Here is a 23835-nt window from a genome sequence, read left to right on the forward strand (position 1 = left end):
TATGAAATAAGTTGGCTGTTGTAATGAAACTACTAAGAACTTGAGTCTTCCTTTTGACATCTTTTTTTTTTTTTTTGTTTTTTGTTTTTTTTTTTTAAACTCAAGAGGTGAGAGAGAACTAAAAGCTCACATTACCTGTGTTGCTCATGTAGTGTTTCTACTTTGGTAAGAAAATCTTTGTTCTGCTCCGGTATAAAGTTGTAATTTGAAAGATATCCTGAACAATGCACTGAAGCATTATAGTCTCCAAGTTGTGCTGTTAAGAAACAAGAAACACATATACAGTTTTCATAGTTAATTGGATTTTTGTTTAGAAGAAATTCCTTCCCATTAAAACACATACAGGAAAATGCAGAAATTACTAATTATTTCCCAACATACAAGAAGTGTCGAACATCGGGAACTGTATGACCTCAGCAAGGTAAGATTTTTTTCAAAATACACTTACCATAACTATAATCTCAGGCACTCAATGACTCAGTACTTTATTTAGTTACTTATGTAGCCTCACTTTTGCATCACAACCCGTAATGCACCAGACAGATGTCATGTGCTGTGCTGACACAGACGTGCAGCACTGTAACATCAGAGAACACCAAACTGCTTCAGTAAGAGATGGCAAATGAAATAAATTTGACACATTTACTTGACTAGAACATGTTAGAAGTCTTCAGCAAGATCTGTCATTTAAAAAGCATCCACTCTTCCCAAATTCAGGTGGAAATCGCTCAACTACCAACTATATCCCTGTCCTAGAAATTTAGCTGTGAATTACTTAACGGAAAATGTGAAATAACTGCTGATTGATACATAACATTACCAAGCTGCTACAAAAAGTAAATAACTACAAGCTGTATTAACCTTCTTTTTCATAAGGAGTACAGAATAGTGATTATAAAGCCTTAAAGTTTCCCAGAAGTTATTGGAATGATTTGCAAATTAACACAAAAGAAAAGTAACTGATAGGCTGCAAACAATTCAGCATCGAAAGCTCCTCAACTAAATCAAAGTTCAAGAACACACTTTTAGGATATACTAATATACTAATGTGTATACTAATATATATACTAGTATACTAATAATATTAACACTATTTTCCAGAAAATTTTTTAAAAAAGTATGAAAGCGACATTTAAGTGATTCAAGCTGAGTGGCAAGAGGAGCACATGAGAAATAGCTTACACCTAGTAATTATGCAGGATCTGCAATGCAGCCGATAACTAACATTTGCCACTTATATGTATATTCAAACTGCATGATTTATATGGTCCAGAAAATGGAACTACAATGATACAATACAATTCCCAGGGAAATGCAGTCAAAAGCTAACATAGTTGCACACCTAATTGTCTGCATCAAAAGAAATATTTAAATAAAAAAGGGAACGAGAAAGAGAAACTGATTTACTTTAAATGCAGAAAGTCTTGCATGCTTAGTTCTTTCCTTTAAAAGTTAGCCTAAACTTGAAATTAATTAGCAAGTGGCAGGCAAAAGACTACATATTTTCCATGAGAGCCAAAACACGTATTCAAACATTACTGTAAAATTTATCTGAAGAAAAACAAAAATCCAAGAATGAATAAAAACAAAACAAAAAACCACCAAATCAACCAAGGCAGACAATGCAGAAGTATCCTAAGAAACTGAAATGATTTTTAGGAATATCCATATATTGACAAAAGTCCAAGCCTGACAATGCTAAGTCTAAGGCAACAAAAACAAAACTGAAAATTTGAAACTTTTAGAAATAAATAGTATGCTAAAAACAGTGTAAAAAAACCCCCACAATTTCACAATTACAGTAGTTGATTGAGGATCCTTTCCTTTACTAGTCATTAACACAACCAATCTTTTCTATGAAACAATCTACATCTTTAAGGTTTGCTGCAGCCAGCTTGAATTCTGCTTTTGCCAATGGGAAAAGACCAGATTGTCAGGAATAAGATAAAGCAGTTTCTGTAATTTTACCTTCTCTAAAAGGGACAACTGCTACTCCTCCATACATTATGAGGTAATCTTCTTTCTAATCTTCTAAATAGGCTACACTGAGTTTTTTCCCTCTTGCTACTAGCTACCTGAGGCCATGCCAACAAGGGGAGCAATTTAGTTTCTCCAACTCCCTAGCCGCTGTTACAGTAGAAGAGAAACATCTTGCAAGACTAATGATCTTGTGCAAGATTTAATTATCCAGGTAGGGAAAAAAGTTAGGACATATCAAGACTTCGGCAGGAATAATACCCCATGATGCTTCTATCTCTTTACTGGATTTCTCCAGCACAGAGAAGGAGGGTAAGAAATATTAAAGACCTATTTCTAATCTGAGTCTCTCCTGATATAGTTTCTGCTCTGATCAACACAAGTCAGCAGATACTAACTCAGAGTATAAAAATAATAATATTTTAACCTTTCTCCATTCTAGACTATTGTTGCTCCTTAATTTATTATAAATGGCAAAGAATACAGAGCAAAGTGAGAGAAATTGGAACAAAGGAGGAGTCAAAAAACAAAGAAACCCCTTATATTTGAATATCAGAATATTATATTTTAGAGTTAGATATCTAATATGAAAAGCTTTAAAGGAAGGAATGTGATGGACCATTAATTTAGAAGGTCATATTCAGTAAAAACAGGATATTTATTTTTAAATTTCTAGTAAAAGAAGAGTTCAATAGCCAAGTAGCCATGCTGACATGCTGAAACACCAGTCATACAAACTTTCAACAAAAGAAGGGCTTATAAGTACTTGAAACACAAGTCTTGAAATCATACAGGTTTACAGAGTATAGGATCTGTCTATGCCTTATTGAAGCCTAAACAAGCCATAAATTCTTCATACTTTTTTCAAAAGTAATTTGTTCAGATATCCTTCAAGGTGCAGATGACATTGCTCTCCAATTCCACAGACTTTACTTGTAAATAATTAGAAAAATAATTGCACACAAAGTAATAGCACCAGAACTTATTTCTACACATGGGCATTTCAAGTAACTTCAGACAGAAGAAGGGAAATGTATAAATGACTCATTGGCTAACCATGATGAGAAATCAGCTATAGGTCATTTGGGCAAATTTACCCAAAGGAATGCTAACAAAAACTAGTCTTTAGAAACTGGTTAAATATCAATTTTCTATAGACCTGAGAAGTGTATCAGAAAAGAATCAAGCAGGTTCATATTGAACTTGTAACTTTATAGCAATTTTAATATTGTAAGTCAAATGAATAAAGCACAAAAGTGAATTGAGTTGCCTGTTTTAAAAAAAAGGATAACTACATAAAAAAGATCAAGTTCACAAGGCAACAGAATAAACAAACCACAGGAAGAGTCTTGCACATAAATTGTAAAAATCCTCACGTACAAAACTGCAGTTCAGGATTAAAACATAGTTAGGATCATATGACTGGCCTCCAAATCAGGACAGCAATAATGACTCACATTCTTGAGATGAGGGTGAAATGTAGTATTAAAGGCTAATGGTTAATTTATCTTCATATAAAAACTGAGGTACAAAAAGAAAAAATACTTAATCTATACAGTTTAATCAGTTTAGAAATTTTAAGTGATTGTTTCTTGGCAATGAACAAAAAGACAACAAAAGAAAGATGAACTTTCCAGCATAAAATGTTTCTCAACAGTAACTAAAAATTATTCAAGTATTAAAATGTTTCTGGAATCAAAAAACAATCCGCTACAGCAGAATTCAGTTTCAAAGAACCAACATAAAAATGCAGCCACTTACTACAGACAGACTAAAATGGTACATCAGAATGAGCAAAATGACATCATGTTGAAGATGGTTTTCAGAGAGAAATTCCTAAAAGGTCTAAAACCCTCAGAAGTGAATGTTAGAGAAGGAAAGGTGTTTCAACAAGTGGGACCTGTATCCAAATAAGGATGCGAACATGAACACTAACCCACTCAGTCCCTAAGTAATTGTGATGCCCTACAGGACAAATAGAACTAGCTATCATGTGAGTTAAAACTAATTTGTTTTGTAAAAGGAAATAATGCTTCACACTCAAGAGCCCTTACAAAATGTTCAGCCTAGGCATGACTGTAAATAGCTGCTTATGACCACTTGCAACAGCTGGCCATTTTGTGGTAAGGCAGAATGAGAAATTAGGCATTAATAAAAACAAAGGAACATTTGTAGAGGAAAAATAAAGAAAACTATGCATGCACAATGGTAGTCTCCAAGTTATTTACCACTCCAGAATGAAAAATGAGCCAGTCATTGTAATGCCTTTTATTAAAAGAACTAAAAAATAAAAATCAGCAGCTCAAAACCCAGACACAGTCAAACAACACAAAACAATAGTCACGAGGAACAGGAAGAAACAAATTAAAAACTACAAATTATACTGATTTGCTGTTTCTGCATCTCAAATACAACATGTACTTCAGAAACCATAAAGACACAATCAAAAAAATTACTGAGAAAAGCAAAGTATAATCCAAAGTACAAAGAGTATTCATTTTGAGGAGATATTGGGATAAAAGACTTAAAGGAATAGTTACCAATACTCCCAAAACATTGTGAGGCTTTACCAAATTAATGCAGCTGATCCTCTGCCATATATGTTGTTTCTCAGCATTCACCACTACTCATTTGAGAATCACAAAGTCATTTAGGTTGGACAAGACCTCTAAGACCACTGAGCCCAACCCTCAACCCAGCATAGACAAGCCCACACTAAACCATACCCCTCTGTGCCACATCTGCACATTTTTTAAATACCTCCTGGAATGATGACTTCACCACTTACCTGGACAGCCTCTTCCAAAGCCTGACAACCCTTTTGGTGAAGATATGTTTCCTAATACAGAAACTAAACCTTGCCTGGTGCAACTCGAGGCTGTTACCATGAGTGTAATACTGTATTACATGCACCTTGACCTTGAGAAACTCTTCTTTCCCCCTTTTTACTTATGTTACGCAAACATATTTAATAAGTTCATCCAACTTAAAAATACAGAAGAATAGTAGTATCAAATCTAAGAGGCACTGCAGAAAGTCAGCTCCTTCAGCTACAACCCTGGCCAGAATCCCAATCTGGGGTTCTCCACTCTGGAGACTGTACCTTGTTTTGAAGTGTTACAGTTCAAAAAATTATTTGTGGCTTAATGGAAGACCATCACAAACAATACTTGAAGCAATGATCTCCTGAAGTGGCTTCTGTATTGCCAAACACAACTGTAAAATATAACTAAGGAAAACCAGCCCAAAAGAGCTGGAAAGTTGCTGTACATAAACAACCAGGACACTCTTAGATGATCTGTTGTACAGAGATGCTAGCAAGCTCAGGAGCAGCAATCTAGAATTCAGATTCAGTGAACCATATGGAAGGAAATGGGAATGTTTTTCAATTCATCTCTCCAAGCTGATTCTTGTATTGGGAGCGTTATGAAACTCACACAGATAACACTGGCACTGCTGACGACAGGTACTGTAAGATATGATAAAAGGTACCTCTGGCTTAACAGCACCGATGCAGGCTTCAGAAGAACAGATGTGACATGCACACAATCCTCAGACTACCCAACCCATCTAGTAAGTAATTTCAAACACTGGAAATTCAGCTCAAAGTTCTGTCTACTAATCCAGTCTGATTTTGATTCTAAGGGTTAAAGGTGCCCTGGAAAGAAGCAGAAACCTGGCTGATCTGTAAGCAAATCTCTCAGCTGTTATGAGATGTCCTTATGAGCACTATTTCACTTCAAGAAAGCATGGGTGGGGAGCACACACAGAAAAATCCCCAAATGCTAACCATGAAAAGAGAAAGGTTTCCATAAACTAGGAAGTCTGAGGGGGTCAACCTAATTGTTATAAAGTCAGGCAAAAAGATGGCAAGTCAGAAAAAAGAGTCAGGCCTCACTGTGGTGTTGATGTTTCTCTAAGCCTCACAGCCCACCTCGATCTCTGGGACACCAATCTTCTGGCATTCCCAAAATTCTAACACTCTTATCCCCAGTTCCTGAGAGACTTTCACACCAAGCTCAGCTTTCCTTGATGCATCATCATCACCAGCCCTCCTTTCCTTACATGAGGTTAAAGTCCATTTGAATTCCTAGCAACCAGCCAACCCCTTTCTGAACAAAGTCCTAAAGACAGATAGCAGTGTGCTGGAGATGATTCCTGGGTCTCAAAGCAGGGCTGAGAGGAGCAGTACTGCAGGAGACAAGAACAACTGATGCTCAGGAAAAAACAATCTTAGAAGCATTCATAACATCTTGGCTAGCTTTATTGCTGTGCTTCAGATCCAAGTTCCCAAGTCAGCAATGGATTTATTAACATAAGAGCATATTCTCACAAATCCCATGGGATTTCTTACATACCAGTAGCTGGGCATTTAAACAATGGCCTGGAAATGGCAATTTGCTACATGAAGTGATAGAAAACGAGTGGTGCTAAATCACCATTTGAAATTTTAAAAAAGGAATAGTCGTATATGTTTCCTTATTTGGTTTTACAGACAGTACAACATTCCCATTTTGCACTAGTAAAAACACATGACTAATCAAGATTTTTCAGTATGACTGTATCCTTCCAACTTCACAATGATGAAATTATTTGAAATGCACCTTAACAAGTTCTTCTTAAAGAAAAAATATTTCAAAATCCACTGACTGTTTTGTCACAAAGTACATTCCTGATAATAACTAACAACTTATTCTTGAAGTGGCTGAAGTATGTTCGTAATCAGGTTCAGTCACATGTTCTTCAGACACAGTATTCACACCCACTTGCATTCCCCTGTAACTTAGCCCCACCAGTCAACACAGGGTGTGCTGCAGCAGGGCAGAGGGACACGTCAGAGCTTTATTTCAGAACCAAATGCCTGCACACAGGGCACTACAGAGAAGCAGCATCCCAGAAGACATCACCAAAAACTGCCCCCTTGCAAAACTCAGACAAAGCCTCTGAAGGCCAACCATAGTGCTAGCACATGGAAAAAATTTAGTTAAGAAGCAAGAGCAGAAATATCAAACACTAGACTTCATACACTGTGAAAGTGATCTGCTTCAGCCCTGCCATCAGCAACAACTGCTACACCTTTTAAATAAACAACCCACAAGGTTGTCAGACAACAAGGATTTCCCCTTCTGCACGCAAGGGGAGCTACAGAAGGAGAGAGCAGCCTGAAAGCCACCAAGAAGTGGCAGGGCAGTAAATAGCTCAGATAGAACAGATTCATGGCAACCTGAAACAATGGATTTCTCATAAGCAGCTACCTCATACCAAGAACTTTCCTTACTAAGTATGATTAGAAATTAAAATGCTAATAGAAAACTACTTAAAACAATTTCAATTGACAGGAATCACAGAAAACATGACTCAGTAAGGAGACCAAACCCCTTGATTTCAAAAATCTCTTTCCTATGCCATCATCTTCAGCTAAAAGCAAAAAAAAAACCAAAAAAACACAACTTAAGGGAATATGTCTTTCTATTAAACATTTCATTCCTTACCAATGCAGAGAATAAATATCAGTATCACACAAACAGCAACAGAAAGGAAATCAGATAGCAAAAAAATAGTTACTTTTGGGTTTGGGGTTTTTTGTGCTGTGCTTTTTCAATTAAAAAAGAAAAAGAAACAGAAAAAAAAAAATCCCCACCACTTGGTAAAAGAAGCACTGTCAGGAGTTAGAAAAAACAGATAAATAGCTCAAGGAAAATCCAGAATCCACCATGAAAGACAATGATTAAAACACACTAGCACCCTTTGACAATCTTCACCATCCTTCTATCATTCTCCTTTAGTACAGATGACTGCATTAGCAGGTATCCCAGCCTAAGTACTAAAAAGGGAACAGTTGTAAAACCGAAGGGGAAGCAGAAACTACTTTGGGATACACTAGATATGACATGATTAATTTCCCTTTTCATAAAACCTTTGCATTCTTTATTTTTGAGCTTTAGAAGAATTGGATCACCAATTCATTTAGCAATCCTAATGGTGCAGAGTGTTTCAGTCTTCAAGTGCCCTTACTGAGCCTCAGAAACACCAGAGCAGGATGCATTTCATTTGGCACCAAAACTGGGACTATGGGAAATTTGGAAAATTTCAGCTATTCTTACTGAAGCTTGAATCTGATTACAGCTTCATTTTATAAAAGGGTGCAACATATGATATGCTTAAACTTAAAAGCAAATGTTTCATAGACTCTTAGGGTTTCAACAGATACTAAGAGTTTATCACATTCCTCTTTGAAAACCACACTTTAATTATTTTAGCTTGGTTTTTATTTCAAACAGATATTACCTCAATTGTTTCTGTGGGTCTTGTTAGCCTTTCCATAAAAGAAATGAGATTCAGCCAAATAATTACACAACTATTCTCGCTTATTTTCCCCTGACTATTTTAACAAATATGCAAATGCCAGTAAACCCCCAACCTATTTTTTTTTCTTTATTTGTTTAATGAGAAAGGTCTTCCTCCAGCTGTTTTCCACTATCTGTTGAAGATGCTTGTGAGGCATTGTCAGACTCCAATTTGGTTTTCCTACAGAAGATGTTTTTCTAGTGTCATCATTTGATTTTTTTTGCCAGCTGAAGGCAGATGAGAAGGATGTAAGTTCTTATATGTAAAGTCACCTTAAATGTGTTGCAAAGGGCCAGTTTTACATAACTAACAAACCAAATTCCATGAAACAAACATTGTGTAAGAACACTGCAGTTTCTTAACCTTGAGTTTACCTTCCTCTTATGTGTTCTCTAGATGACCACTTATTCCCTTGGAATGCTTTCCCATAGCTACTATAACACACAGTAAGTTTCACAGTTTTGTTTCCACTGACAATGCAAACCTGACTTTTTTGTCAGCAGTCAGAAGCACACATAAATAGTAACATTATTCTTCTATCAACTTTTTTTTTACAGGCCTAAAAAGTATTCTTTTTCTATTTAGACTGTCTCTGCAGGCTGCTTGAATAACCTTCACCTGCATACCAAATACTTTGCATAAATAGATAAGGAAAGAAATCTTTTCTGACTTTTCAGTGCCAAACAGCCAAGAAAGTAGTTGGTCAAATCAAGTTATTAACAAAATAACGGTTGGTAATTACTTACATTGTACTGCATATGATGCCAAGACAACAGCAGAACTAATGGGGCATGACAACCTGGAAATGAGAGGAAATAATTTTATTTAATCATAGGCTGTATGTATGTCTTATTGAAACTGTCTCACAATTAGTTCAGTATGCACAGACTAATTTATCTTCAAAAGCATATCTGATTTTTTCTTACTAAGTTTGATTGTTAAAGTACAGTACAACCAGATATTAAAGAGTCCCTTAAGTGAATGGAAGGAACTAATTGGAAAAGGACATACTCGAACTCTTGCTGGATGCTTAGTCAGGAAAGAAAAAGGAGAAAAGACTTTTATGGGGCTCTAGACATTATTTTAATAGCTGCATTCTGGTGTATTTAAAACTAGACACAAACACTAAAATTACCCAAATGCCAAGCACAAAGACAGCTCTGATCGTATGACCAAAACGGACTCTATAAAAGAAAAAGCCAACACCTGTAGGCAACTGACATTTGGCACCAAATACTTGGACCATGTTTTCCTTTTTACTTTTTTTTTAATGTACAAACACACAGAAATCACAGCCAAATAAACCACTGGGTATATGCCCACCATATAGGTAATATAACCCTGAAATAATGAGAAATTATAGCATGAACTGCCTGTTGCTACTCCTGATTACTGCACTAGGTAGTGGGTCCCCAGGTTTGGAATTCCATGCCTGGCACACCAAGCCTTGCATAAATATCTCTGTGGCTGATGTTGAGCTTGTTGACACATAGCATCTCCTATAGCTCATTCACAAGAGACTTCTAAATTGTTCTTAACAAGTGAGCTATGAGAAAATTTGTAACATTTCCTAGCAATGTCAATTTCCTTTAAAGCAATGTCTCACAAGGCATATTTATGGGATAACTGGGATAATTTTACAGCAACAATATCCTCAGGTCAAAGGCTTTTAAATTTTATTTTTAAAATAATTATAGAGAAATTGAAGATTCTTATTACCTTCCTTCTGCAATATCAATCTTCAACTGCAGAAAGAATAAATGCCTAGAAAACATTTTTTTGGAAAAGAAACAAATGTGCATTTATTTTTAAATGGTATGATTTAAATAGCTACATATATTAGTTTTACTTCACTAGATTTCCCACCAAGCTATACAAACAGATGAACAAATATTAGTGGCATTTACAAATACGCAATCATACACCCACTTACTCTCACAACATTTTTAAGGATCTTTGGCAGTCTCTACTGCAATTCCAGGGCCACGGTATTAATGCCACAATTAACACTACAAAAACCAAACCACCACTGAAATGGGCTCTTTCTCTTCCTGGAATACTCATTTTGAATGCAAATTTAATTAAAAAAAAAAAAAAAACAACAAAAAAAAACCCAAAAAAACACAAAAAAAACCACACCCCAAATCTCAATCAAGGTTTGACTGTGAGAGTCTATCTAGGAGCTACTCAGTGGAGGATGAGACATTTCTCTAGCACCATATGCTAACAAAAAGCTCTTAAACAATTCTCCAAGACCAGTCTTCCTCTTATTAGTGTGTTTGACAATGTCAGTTTATAGTGATACTGAAAAGTGGGCATGTGAAGAACCTTAGAGAGCAGATCATTGAATAATTTCAGTTTTAAACTGCAGAACAGCTTAAAACATGATTAATAAATACCAAAACAGGCCAAAAGCTAAATTTTCTACAAGAAATATAATTTCACACGTTGTACTATTTATATTCCCAAGTCGCTGAAATTAATAAGCAACGAAAATGCTACAGAAATGTCAGATTAATGGTCAGATTAATGTGTGCCTTCAAATTCTAAACTCCAAATTACAGGCACTGAATAAAACAAGTATTCAATTAAAATCTTTTGACAAATTAATTGAAAACTGCTTACAATTCATGTACCCCATCACCCCATAAACTTAGAGAAAGGTATAAAAATAAAACTTCAGAAGTCTACTGTAAACCGAAGCATTATGCATCTTTGCATGCTACAAGTAATGGGCAAACGAGAAAACAAGAACTGTTATCTGTTCTTCCCCAAAAAAAATAAACCCCACCCTCCCACACCCTCAGCATTAAATCTATTACACATGTTCAAAACTGACTCAGTGTTGATACAAAACTCCTAAGATAGACCTAGGGCATGCAGACTCAAAAAAAAATCCAAGATGCAAATAAATGTACCTTTAACACCTATATCTTCGTACTAACTTACACTCCAGCTGTATCTGAGTTGAAAGCTGTGTATATCAAAAACTACTCACTGTGAGCATGGCATTAAGCCCTCCATTCCAAATGCATTCAATACCAAGAGTAACAGAAAGTTATCTATGTCATAAAGCATAATTTGCCAAGCTGCAGACATGGGCAAGACACATTCTTAGTTGACGAAAGCAAACACTAAACACAAGTTACCTGGTTTGTTCTTGCTGAAGTGTGTTAGGATCAGGTATAAAAAACCTTACACGAAAATGAAGCGTGCAGGGAAAACCTCCTGCAATATTTTAGAAGAGCAAATCAATATTTTGTTTAAAATTGAAAGAGTGTAATATTTTCATTTCTATATTTACAGAAAAACTACATGAACAACCACATAGAAATCTCATGTACTTTTTTTCATGAAACTCAAAGAAACTATGCAAAGTCTCTCCTGATGCCCCAACACCAACTACATCAACTTTGAGAAGAAAATACTCTCAAATGTAGTAATGTTTTCATTTAAAGTACTTAGCATATGCTACTTTGCATAAAAGGCATTATTGAGCTTCCTTTGCCTCCTAAGTACTAGAAAAGAGAAAAGCACTAAATATATTTAAGGTATCTCAGTTGGGATAATGCTCAGTTCTATCTAACATATAAATACATTCAATTACAGAAGTCCAACATGCTATTTTTGTATATGAATTGGAAAAAAAAAATGCATCATCTGTAGCACAAGGTAGAAATGAGAGTGCTGAGAAACATATCTCAAGTGTCACAGCACAAACTGGGACAGTGCCACTCAGAGCCACTCCTCAGCTGCTCTCTGGCCAGGGTTATGCTGGCTGGCCTGTCTCTCTTGGTAGGCATTCTGTGTTACCCAAAGCTGTATAAAACAAGACGTACTAGAACAACAGATGAACCTGGAAGTGTGGGGTGTTGTTTTTTTTGGTTAGTTGTTTTTTAATAAAAATGCATAAATTTGGGGGTTTTTATTGTATGTGAGACAAGAAATTGTCAGAACCTACACACGAACCTGGCTATTCCTCCCTCAACCAAAACCCTATTCCTTTGCTTCCCTCTCAGGAGGAATTCACTGGCACCACAATATGACTACTGCTTTCATGGCCATCTAAGCATTTCTAACACTGCTCAGAAACCAGGTTTAGCTGCTATTATAGCATCAAAGTTAATGATCTAACACGTCTTATTTCCATTCAGGAGGAGGGAGAAGTAGAAGGATCTGCTGAAAAGACTGGCAGACATAAGACTTGCTATCGAAGAAAAATCCACCATCTGGGCAATATGCATTTATTCTAGCCATAACAACATAGAAAAACAGAACTGCAGAGTTACAATCAAGATAAAAATAAGTCTTACCTTTTAACTGTTTTCTAATAGGTTTGCTTGGTTCAAGCCATCGCTGTGAAATGAAAAACTATTAGATAGATTAAAAATATTTACAAAGAAATACTGTTTATGTTCATGTGTGTGCATGAATATGTGTGTATACATACATGTGTATATATTCATACACACATATACATGCACACACATTATTATTTACTATACTTACAGGTGAATCCACTGAAGTCTCATTTTGCTGTAAACCAAAATATTCCTTCTCTGTCACACCCAGCTGGTTATAGGTCATATCCAATAAAATCTGTCCAGTGTCTTGTTTCTGAAAAAAAAGAAAAGTTTATAAGTGAAATCTGCAACACTTATACATTTTAAGATACAATTAATTGAAACTAATTTGGTTTTGCTTTTTTTCCTCATGTAACCCATGAATAAAAAGAGCTACTAATTCATCAGTTCAAAGTTTTTCAGTGATAAGACCTTTATTCTGATAAAGGTTTGGGTTTCTTTCCAAAACACTTTAGGCACATGAAATTTTCTAATATGAACAGACATGTATTCCAGCCCTTGATGTGAGTGCAGCAGATTAATTGTAAGCAGGTCACCCCTGCCTTGCCCACAGTGGGAGCCATGCCCTTCCCCAGAGCAGCAGCATGCAGGGATGGCCTGCAGACACACGGGGCTGCTCTGGCCCTTGCTGTCACCACAAAGCAGCACGCTGTGCTTCCACATCACCTAACGAAACACAAAGTACACACCAGGATGGGGAAAAAAAAGGAGGGGGATCCTGTGATCCAGCCATGAGATCCCATACATCAGCCTGCACTCTCACCTGCTCCTTAGTGTCCACATGCTCAGCTGCTACTGAGCCACCCTATTTTCTGCCTAGACATCCCCTGTGACAGAAATCACAGAAGAATTGGTACAACACGGTATCAGGCAGCAGAGATCAGAAGTCTAAGGCTGGTATAATTTCCCCCAAACCAAAAAAGAATCTCCATGCCATGGCATTGTGGAGAAGGTATTAACCAACTTCTGCCAAATAACACTATGAATCAATTCCATTTAAAAAAGCCACCAAACACCAAGTCAAAAAAAAAACAAATCCCCTCAACAAGACTGCAATCCTAAATATGCCAATAAGTAATAGAGAGTTTGCTGTATTGGCTTTGTTGGCTAGATTTTGGTATCAGGGAGGCACCAGAGCAAAGATTCCCCTGCAGATCATGGTGAAGCAGCTCTGTCCCTGCAGCCCATGGAGTCCCACAAGAGAGGCAGAGATCCACCGGCAGCCTGTGGAGGATCCCATGCCAGAGCAGGGATGCTTGAAAGGAGTTTGTGAATTGATGAGAAGCCAGGGGTGGAAAAGGCTCCTGGCAGGGAAATGCAGACCCATGAAGAGAGAAACCCACACTGGAGCAGTTTGCTGGTAGAACTTGTGACCCTGAAGGACTGCACCTCAGGGAAAAGTGATCCATATTGCAGGAATTTGTGAAGAACTGTGGCCTGTAGGAAGCCCATTGAAGAAATTTGTGGAGAACTGTCTCCTGTGGGAGGGACCCCATGGTGGAGCAGGGGAAGGACACCTCTCCCTGAGCAGTAGGAGAAACAACCTGTGGCAAACTGACCAAAATCCCCATTCCCTGTCTCCCTGTGCCACTGCAGGGGAGAAGGTAGAGCCTGAGATGGAGGGATGATTGGTGGGAAGGGGTTTTTAAGATTTATTTTACTTCTTATCCTGCTCTGATTTTTTTTGTAGTAAATTAACTCATTATCCCCAAGTTCAGTCTGTTTTGCCTGAGATGGTATTTGGTGAGTGCAGAGCTGTATGGCATCTTAGCTGTAGATTTTTATATACAGAATTGCTGGACAGAGCAAAAATCAGGTCAGTTTGCCGTTTTTTTTTTTAATTGAAAAAAAAATAAATAAAATCAAAGAAAAAAAGTTTTCTTATTACTTTAAGATTTTTCAAAATGTCTCTCTTAAAAGCAGACATAATCTGCACACATTAAAAAACCCAACACAAAAAACCCCAAACCAAACAAACAAAAACTCAGAGGAAAATTATTTGAACTGCAAAAGACAAGCACTTCACTCTTGAAGATATTCCTTAAAAATTCACCTCTGGTTTTATTATGTTCTGATTTCTTAAGAAAACTTCTTTATTTTTTTGAAAATAATCTCTTGAAACAAAGGACTTAATGCATAAGCCACATTACTGTGGCTGGCCCCAGTCTTGTAAGAATGTTCACTTATAAACCAATTCAATTCTTTGCCTCGGAGGAAAATTATTTTAACTGCAAAAGACAAGCACTTCACTCTTGAAGATATTCCTTAAAAATTCACCTCTGGTTTTATTATGTTCTGATTTCTTAAGAAAACTTCTTTATTTTTTTGAAAATAATCTCTTGAAACAAAGGACTTAATGCATAAGCCACATTACTGTGGCTGGCCCCAGTCTTGCTCAGTATGTAAGAATATAAACCAATTCAATTCTTTGTTTAAACTTTTTTTTTTTATAATAGAGCAGCCCAGTAATTCCTGTTCAGAAGACAGATATTTCTATGATTTTTTTAATAGGGTAAAACACTGTAGTGATTGAATGCTTTAAACCACATGGTATTCCATAGTCTTTCCTTATCTCATAGGAGCATTCTTCCTATTAAAAAAGATGGGAAAAGAAAAACAAAATTTCAAGCAAAGGACACCCACTTGGCCCATGTTAATTTGGAGGATTATCCAAATTTCTACTGCTAGAGCAGAACTCGTAGCAGCTCCTTTGTGACTTGAATGCTCAGCATTACCACATCAGGCTGTTGGCCTCCCATGAAAAGCTATGCCCATTTTTCTGGAGTAAAGTCACATGTGGAGAAAACAATGTAGGCAACACCCAGCTGTTGAGACTACCTTTCCCTCTCCAGCACTCTCCCATCTTATTTTTCAGAGAAAATAGTTGAGATCTCACAATCAATGTGAGTCCGCACAGGTCTGTAAAGGCTGTGTGGCCACTAAGAGCTTTGCGCCCTCCTCCTACCCCAGCTGCACATTCCCACTCCCCACCTTTCAACCAGGCTGCTGGCATAGTCAAACCACAGCACTGATCAAATCCCACTTTTTTCTGAAATAGCATAGGCCTAACATCCAGCTTAGAAACTGAACTGCCAGTGACAGGTAAGGGTCACGCAACCATGCATTCCTTGTCACACAAAGGCATGGCACCATGCACTTGTCAGGCAGCTCTATCCATCAGTGGCATTGCCTCCACCACGCAGACTGAGATTTGATTTTCCATCAGAAATTATCCATATGTGCACACAAGAAGGCCCCATGGAAACAGCAGATTGTGCCCTCTGAAATAATGGGCATTTCCTGACATCAATAAGCTCATCTCTAGCACTGACCATAGTAATTTCCCCAGGGTTGGGTTTTTATAAGCAGAAAGTTAAAACACTTTTAAGTGTCATCATGACACCTGCACAACTCAGAAGCCTAATTGCACTTTTGACAGCACTAAACAAGCTCCTAAAGCTATATGATGACCAAAAGCAGTAATTACAGGGGATGGGATAGATACTTTGATGAAAGCAGGTGTTCAGAAATATTAGGTTTCATTATAAATGGAGCAGGAACAAGACCACAGAGGGTGGATTCTTCTGCTAAGTTTTACTTTGAATTTCAACACTTCTTATTCTTTTTGGTCTCATTTCTTCACAACAGCATTATCTCTGAATTCCTTTCTCAATTTCCATGCTCCCAGTCTTTCATCCCAATTCAGAGGCTTTCACCTTCTCTCTCCCTATTCCCTCACAATTGCATTCCTGCCTCTCCCCCAGCATATATGAATTGCTAAGCCTTCTCATTGTTTCCCTGTAAAGACAAGCAAGTTCCCCTCTATGACATTTTGCTCAGCAGTTCTCTCTTAGCAATGTTCCCATGGGTTTCCCAACCCTAAACCCAGCTGTTCAGCCAGCACTACTCTCATCCACCTACACATCTATTTACTTCTCTTCTGCCTCATCACATTTCCTAGAAAAAAAATAATTTCCAGCATTACTTTTATGTGGTTCCAGTTCTTGCCCTCTGGTACTAAATGCACAGGGTTTTTTTTCCCAGTGCCTAGATCAAGCACCCAGTCAAGAAATATAAGCTAAGTAAAAAATGTTGTTTTAAATTGTTCAAGTCTTGTTAAAATTCCCAGTTATAAAGGGATTTGTTGTTTTTCACAGAAATGTTTATTTCGTTAATTTTGGCATTGAACAATAATTCAAATGTTTCTTAAAGCAGTCTATATACCTAAAAATGGCCACACAACTCATGCTGCACAATCTTCAACTTACTTTGTAAATTAACAATTTTGGGATCTGGGTGTAAAGTGAGGCAGACTAAGCATGTCACATCACCACATCCAAATTTTGACACCCATTCCAATACAATTCACAGCCACAGTGTTTCAAATATTACAATGTGCCGAGTGCTTTACAACACATCCCATTTTCACTCCCCTGTGCAATAGGAGGGCAAAACCAACAAGAACACTGCTCAGCTAAATTGGCATTAGGATCAAGTTCTCCTTGATCAACGCTATTAACCATTACAGCAAATATTTAAGGCATTCCTAATTAAGCTCCTGTTTTTCTACAGTGTAATTTTAAAAATTATGTATTTTCTTCACTAGCCTGCACTGCTATTATGACACAGGCTCTTCAGATAACCTTGAGAACTTCTAAGTTTTTACTGAAAAGAAACATTTTCAAGAAGTTTGTGTGTTTCCAGCTGAAAAGAACTTTCCATTTATTTCACCTTCATGATATCTACCAATCCTTATTCTGAACTGTTAAAAGCTTTGCATCAACCACCTCATAACCACACACCATTCACCTCCATTTAAATCTGTCTTCAAATCAATTACAACTTATGTTGGATAGGCCAAAAATTAATACTTAAAGCACTCATAATTAACACTTGTTACATTCTACCCATGCCACAACAAGTTCCTACATTTAGGGAATTTAAATTAGTCAAATTCAATTTCTAGTAAGTTAAATAATTGTAAAGAGAAAAAAGCCCTTCATTACTTTTTCATGTCAAATACTGCCTAGAACCTGGAGTGATCAAGACTCACTGTCCCGAGAACTGCAAAAAAGTTAAAGTGGAATTGTTAGAACCTTGGACTAAAGAAGTAAATCTGCATGTAAAGTTCTTCAGGTTTTGGTAAGGTAAGTGGTACAAAGTGACAATTTCAGAGGAAAGTGCAATATAAAGCATATCTCCCTGTCCTCTGCAGAAGCTTTGCCCCCACTCTCTGGTAATGATAACCTCCCAGTTAAGCACTACCTAAGCTTTTGCAAATTCAGTCTACTTCAGACACAATATACACTGCCCTGCACATGCTGTTTGAGGTCATCCTTTCCTAATTTAGCCTGAAACACTCATTCACAACCAGACAGCCTATATCCTTTGGTCCTAAAAGATGCATGAGCCTGAACACAGTGCTACCACTTTCTTTTAATTTCCGCAGTAATTTAACACACAGCTAATTTGCTCTTCTGCTATCTCTGTCCTTTTCTCTTCCTGGAATTTATTTACTGACCTGATACTCTTATTTAACCGTGGAAGATTTTCTTCATCTAGAATAAACACAACAGGCTTTTTCCTAAGGTCCAGTCTTCTGCAGAGCAGCCTAGTTTTACTTTCTAAGCCTGCCTGACTGGAACTTCCCTCTTTTGTCTGCAAGTGGCCAGGATCCATCCACATGTGACATTCCCTGGAGGGTTGCCTCAGTGCCAAGACTAACACTGCTAATACTTCCTTGACACTGGCTGAAGATTCTGGGCTGGTGCAAGAAAGCACTCACCTTTTTCAGAAGAGTAACACATGAGCAGCTCAGTCTGCAGCCTGCCACTGTTCTCTATTGTTTGCAACTGAAAACAGAGCTTAAAAAAACATTACCTCATCTCATAAAAGCTATTAGTTTACACTACTGATTTCCCTCACTGCAATTACTCCTTGTTCAAGATAACCTGCTACCTCATATTCCTGTATCTTTTTGTTGTTAATAAGGCCCCAGACTTAATATTTTTGATCTTTTGAAAAAGATTCAAGAGCAACACATTAAGGAAATCTGACAGTCAAGAATTCCCTTTAATGTCCTTGCACTATTTAATATCTCCTTTTCAGCAAGATCCACATCCACCTCCTCAGCCAACTCCTGGCCCACCCCATAACGTCTGTAGATTCCATACACTTTAGCACAGTATTTTCCTACATAAAGGTCATACAAAATATTTATCCAAGGACAGAGTTTTAACCCACTGCATTTCCTCTGCCTCACAAAAATGATTTAAAACAAACATATATATGAGATTAGTCATTCCATTCTAACTTTGGAAAAATTTTCCCTCCACTAATTCTTTCCTTCAGCATTTATTATGAAGTCTTGCCCCACAAAGGGCTAAGACTAACAAGCCTGCTGTAGGGCAGATCACTTTCTCACTGTCCTCAGAGACATCATCAAATTTCATACTGTCTCACTGCTTTCCAGTAGAGTATACTGACCCGACACAATACAAGACTAAATATTTGTTGCCAGCCTGAAACTTCATACAGCAGTTCTTTCAACATGCAGGGACACAGAGTAGCATTAAACCATCTTGTATTATTAAACAATACCCAGTAGGAAAACCTCTTACAGACATAGAAAAAATTCTGCATCATTGCATTTTTCTATGATTGATTTAAAATTATAAAACTCACATCCACAATCAAAAAGAACCTCTAAGACTTGTACCTCTGTCCATTATTTTAAATATACCAAGAGTAATTGTGGGTGTTCATTTTAACCATCATATTCCTTCTCAAATACTTGAAGAAGAAACTTAACTGAGGTGCAAGGAAAGGAAAAACATTCCTTACAATTGAAGCTTCAATACATGCAACTTTTTGAATTATTATAACCTCATAATTTTATTTCTAGATGGAAGCACTATCATTAAAAGCCAACTAGTCTAAAAGCAAAAATCCCAGGTAATAAGACAAAAACATTAACCCAGACAGACAATGCAATTCAGAAGTGATCTGATGCTGTCAGTTTTATACCTTCTCAAAAGTCAGTTTACTTGAGAGATGCTTCCCAAGTGGTCATTCCTGGTAAATGAGTCAAAGTAGAGCAAAACCAGAAAATCCTGTATGTTTATATCAAAATTAAAGACAGATTTGCATTATTGTATATAAAATTATATATAATATAATAAATACCTATTAAACACACACATACATGGTATATCAGCAAATTGTCTATATATCAGAATGACAGCTAACATTTTCTCCAGGTGAAATGCCTATGCATTATAGTCTTACAAAAAAATCTTGCATTATAGTCTTATATAAAAATAACATGACAGAGGTGACAATAAGGACAGAGGTGAGTTAACCTTAGCATAAAACTGAAACAACTGAAATTTACTGGGAAACTTCAAGAAAGCCTGGATATCATTAAAGCCAAGTGCAACATTCAGCACTAAATGCAGTCGAGTCTTTGCCTCAAATGTGGTTTTGAAAGAACATTTCCAACTCTCAGCTGCCATGCACCTTCTATTCTTTGCCTGGACTTTGGACACGTTCCATCTAAGTACTGAAACATAACAGCAGAACAAGAAAGGCCATGTCAGCCTTGCATAGTTAACATACTCTGAGGACTGTAAGCAATGTAGTGGAATGTCTGTCTGTTCTCCCATGCGAATTTTCTTGATAATGATGACCTAAAATCAGCACATACCGCAGGTTGTTATACTGATGAACTCTTTGTGATACCATGAATCCAAATTTCAGGTTCACTCAAACTGTAGTATAACACTTTTATATAACAGATTGAACAAAATAGCCAATCACTTCACTACTCTGCCAAACTAACAACTCCAGGAGAAAAACGGCACCGCTCTCTTGCAATTAAGTCTTTGTTTACAGCGGGTCAGAATACCAATATTCTTTGGGATAAATGATTACAAGAACAACTTTTAAGAAATGAAATTATCCAGCTATCTTCAGGCTTCTCAATAGATAGAAAATTCCCCTGGTTATATCCATATGCAAAATCTACCTTCCTTTTTCCTTTGCCCAGTTTTACAATACTTGGTTTTTACTCACCCTCCTACAGACAGAACCACTGGAAAAACAAACATCTGAAGTATTATTAATCAGAATGACAAAGAAGAAAGAAACACATAGGTATAACTACAAAAGTACCATGCCATTTGGTAACAAAATTTGATGAAAATCAGCTCTGTGGGTTCTATAAAGATCTTGTTCCTAGATAATGAAAAGAAAGTTTTATATCTATTCTCCCTGTTCTATTCTCTGAAAGATTCAGTATTTTGAGATACCATAGTTTTAAAGATGTTAGTACTAAATTCCAAAATATATAAGTTGTTCTCAGTGCTGTAAGTTTAGACTATTTAATCAATTATCTTTCTATTAAATTTAAACCCACCCCATATTTTGTAGTCTTGAGCATATTTACATTGTCAACAAGACAACAGAGATGACAACATAAGGATATCTATTTGTTCAAACTTACAGCAAATTTATCTTAAGTTTCTTCTTACCTATGAAATTTCTTTTTTTACTATTATTTTCCTATATAATCCCCTTACAACTTTGAAAGAAAGAAATCCTTTTGCAGTATGAATTCTGTGTTCAGAGAGCTGCTACATGACAAAGCAATGCTCAGTTGTTTCTATCACACTGTCATTAGAATGGGAGAACTCTCCAATTCCACTTATGCTATTATATGGACAAAGGCCAAGCTTCAAGTATTCTGCTTTTCCACTTTTACTTTCTACTACAAAAAATATAATTATGTCAATGAACATAAAGCATACTTACGTACATGTAAATATTAGCCTAATGTTAGTTCAAAGTGTAACATCTATTCACGCTTTGAGCCTTCACAGATCAGAACCAGGTACCACTAGACCACAAACAACCCCGAAGAATTCCCAACCTTAATTTTCCACTGATAATACTGAATTTCTTTTAAAGAGAAAACACTGAGCTCTATGCTTTAGAAGAGGTGATCCTATTCAGGTCTATTCTCCAAAAAATTCAACATATTTCAGCAATAATTGTAAAAGCAGAGAAAGTAAAAAAAAAAAAAAAGTAGAAAACTTATTTTAAATATCCAAGAGACACAGTAGGATTTTTAACCATGGACCTTGTATCTATGTCTAGTCACTTCAGAAAGCACCTTCATTTTAATAATGTACTACTACATCATTTAATATATTTCTGCTAATTTTTCTTCTGGATAATTATGCCATGTTATATGCATATTTAATGTCTTTAAAATATGGAACTGTCAATTAACATGTCATCCAGAAATGAATTAAATGTGGAGAAAAACATCTTGATACGAGAAACAGTTTCTGTAAAGCAACACAGAAAGACTTCACTAGTGGGGAAAATCTGTTCAAAGCAAAACTTACTGTTTTTCAATAATTACATGCCCTTCAGTTCATGACCAGATAGATGATTTCCAGACTGACCACAGACCCAAGTTATTCTTTGCTCACACAGATAAAATTGAATTATGTTGGCAATTAAAATAAACACACAAACACAGAGTTAGGCTGAATTTTTCTGCTAACGTAAGCAAAACTTGGATACTAATTTTCTGCAGCTGGTTTCCCATATTTTTGAAAAATGGACCTTATGACACTACCAGAGTGTGGCAAAGCCTATTCCTGGGCTGATATCAAGGTTAGATAATCAAGAAGGGCCACCCTCACAGAAAAGTGCAACCTCCCTCATTACCAGCTCAGTACTCTAAGAACATAAATCTGCGAAACCCTTTTCTTAGTCCATAACACAGCAGGGTAGCTGCACTCCCTGCTTGTTTCATGTAGAGCAGTAATGAGTCCTATATCACCCCTATGTGGGTTCAGCATCTCAGCTGCAGTAAAGGAGGCCCTTACAATTCCTGGATGGAGGAGGTAACCAGTAGTGGTACCCTAAGGATACGCTGAAGGTAGGGAGAGAACTCAGTCGGGTTCAGAACTTTAAAAAATCATAGAATGGTTTTGGTTGGAAGGAACCTTAAATATCATCTGGTTCCAACTACCCTACCATGGCCAGGGACACCTTCCACTACTCCAAGTTGTTCAAAGCCCCATCCAGCCTGGTCTTCAACACATTCAAGGATGGGACATCTTCAACTTCTCTGGGCAACCCATTCCAGTGCTTCACCACCCTCACAGCAAAGAACTTCTTCCTTAGAGCTCATCTACATCTACCCTTCCTCAGTTGGAAGCTAGTCCCTCCCCCTTGTTGTATCACTACATGCTCTTGTACAAAGTCCCTCTCCAGCTTTCTTTAGCTACCAGAAGGCTGCTTTAAGGTCTACACAGTTCCTCAATGGTTCCCATTTTGTACTCACTGCCTAAAGGAGGAAATGGGGAGCAAATTTCACATGTATAGTGCTGGACTTCAGGCCAAACACTACACCTAAAGCTGTGTAAACATCTGTTTACAAAGAACAAATATACTACTGTGCACGGCTTTAAAACCATTTTGAATTTTTCACTTTACACAGAGCCTTGTGCAGGTCAGGGGGCAATTATGCCAGCTCACTGACAGACAAGACAATTCCTAGGGCATGCTGGAGACAAACAATGGAAACTGTATACTAACATGTTGGTCCTTCTCTTACTTACTCTCCTTCTACTCCACTCCCCAATATTACACACATATATGAACACAGAGCATGCAAAATACATACTAAAATGGGACTAATTTTGGATATACTACGGTGAAAATAACCTTTTTAGCCTATCAGAAAATTTATGTTTCAATTTATATCCAATAGCCAACAGACAAAGCTAAAAACAAAATCAGTCTGCAAAGAACTGTAATAAGACTTCGGAAAATACAACTTTTGGGTGCAGTTTTGAATGTCCTGTTACAAAACATAGTGTAGTCTAAGATATCTAAACAGTACAGCTTCCTCAGCAAAATCCTTCTTCTCAAATAAGGTAAATTGGATAAAATAAGTATCATATAAAGAAATGCATACCAATCTGACACACAATTCTACTTAAATTTATCCACAGTTTTTCTGCATTGTGAAATAATTCTATTTAAAGCTGATTGAGAAGTTTCCCTTGCATTCATTTAAAAATGAACTGATATTTTAAATCAGTACTAAAGGTTATAAACTTTGCAC

General features: G+C 36.8%; 1 protein-coding gene across 2 annotated transcripts in view; it reads right to left on the reverse strand.

Annotated features, from left to right (window-relative positions):
- The window catches only part of PTPN3 (protein tyrosine phosphatase non-receptor type 3), a 119602-nt gene that overhangs the window by 64764 nt on the left and 31003 nt on the right, over nucleotides 1-23835 (reverse strand). Inside the window, exons 3-8 of one of the 2 annotated variants that reach the window (XM_041408168.1) lie at nucleotides 12835-12942; nucleotides 12639-12681; nucleotides 11475-11553; nucleotides 10045-10089; nucleotides 9072-9124; nucleotides 136-256 (exon numbers count right to left, since the gene is read on the reverse strand). In XM_041408168.1, coding sequence (XP_041264102.1) covers nucleotides 136-256; nucleotides 9072-9124; nucleotides 10045-10089; nucleotides 11475-11553; nucleotides 12639-12681; nucleotides 12835-12942 — 449 coding nt within the window. Of the gene's footprint in view, nucleotides 1-135; nucleotides 257-9071; nucleotides 9125-10044; nucleotides 10090-11474; nucleotides 11554-12638; nucleotides 12697-12834; nucleotides 12943-23835 lie in introns of both variants that reach the window. The other variant, XM_041408167.1, reaches the window with a different exon arrangement.

Source organism: Onychostruthus taczanowskii, unplaced genomic scaffold (genome assembly GCF_017590055.1).
Source record: "Onychostruthus taczanowskii isolate IOZ18803 unplaced genomic scaffold, ASM1759005v1 scaffold29, whole genome shotgun sequence".
Taxonomy (NCBI): Eukaryota; Metazoa; Chordata; class Aves; order Passeriformes; family Passeridae; genus Onychostruthus; species Onychostruthus taczanowskii.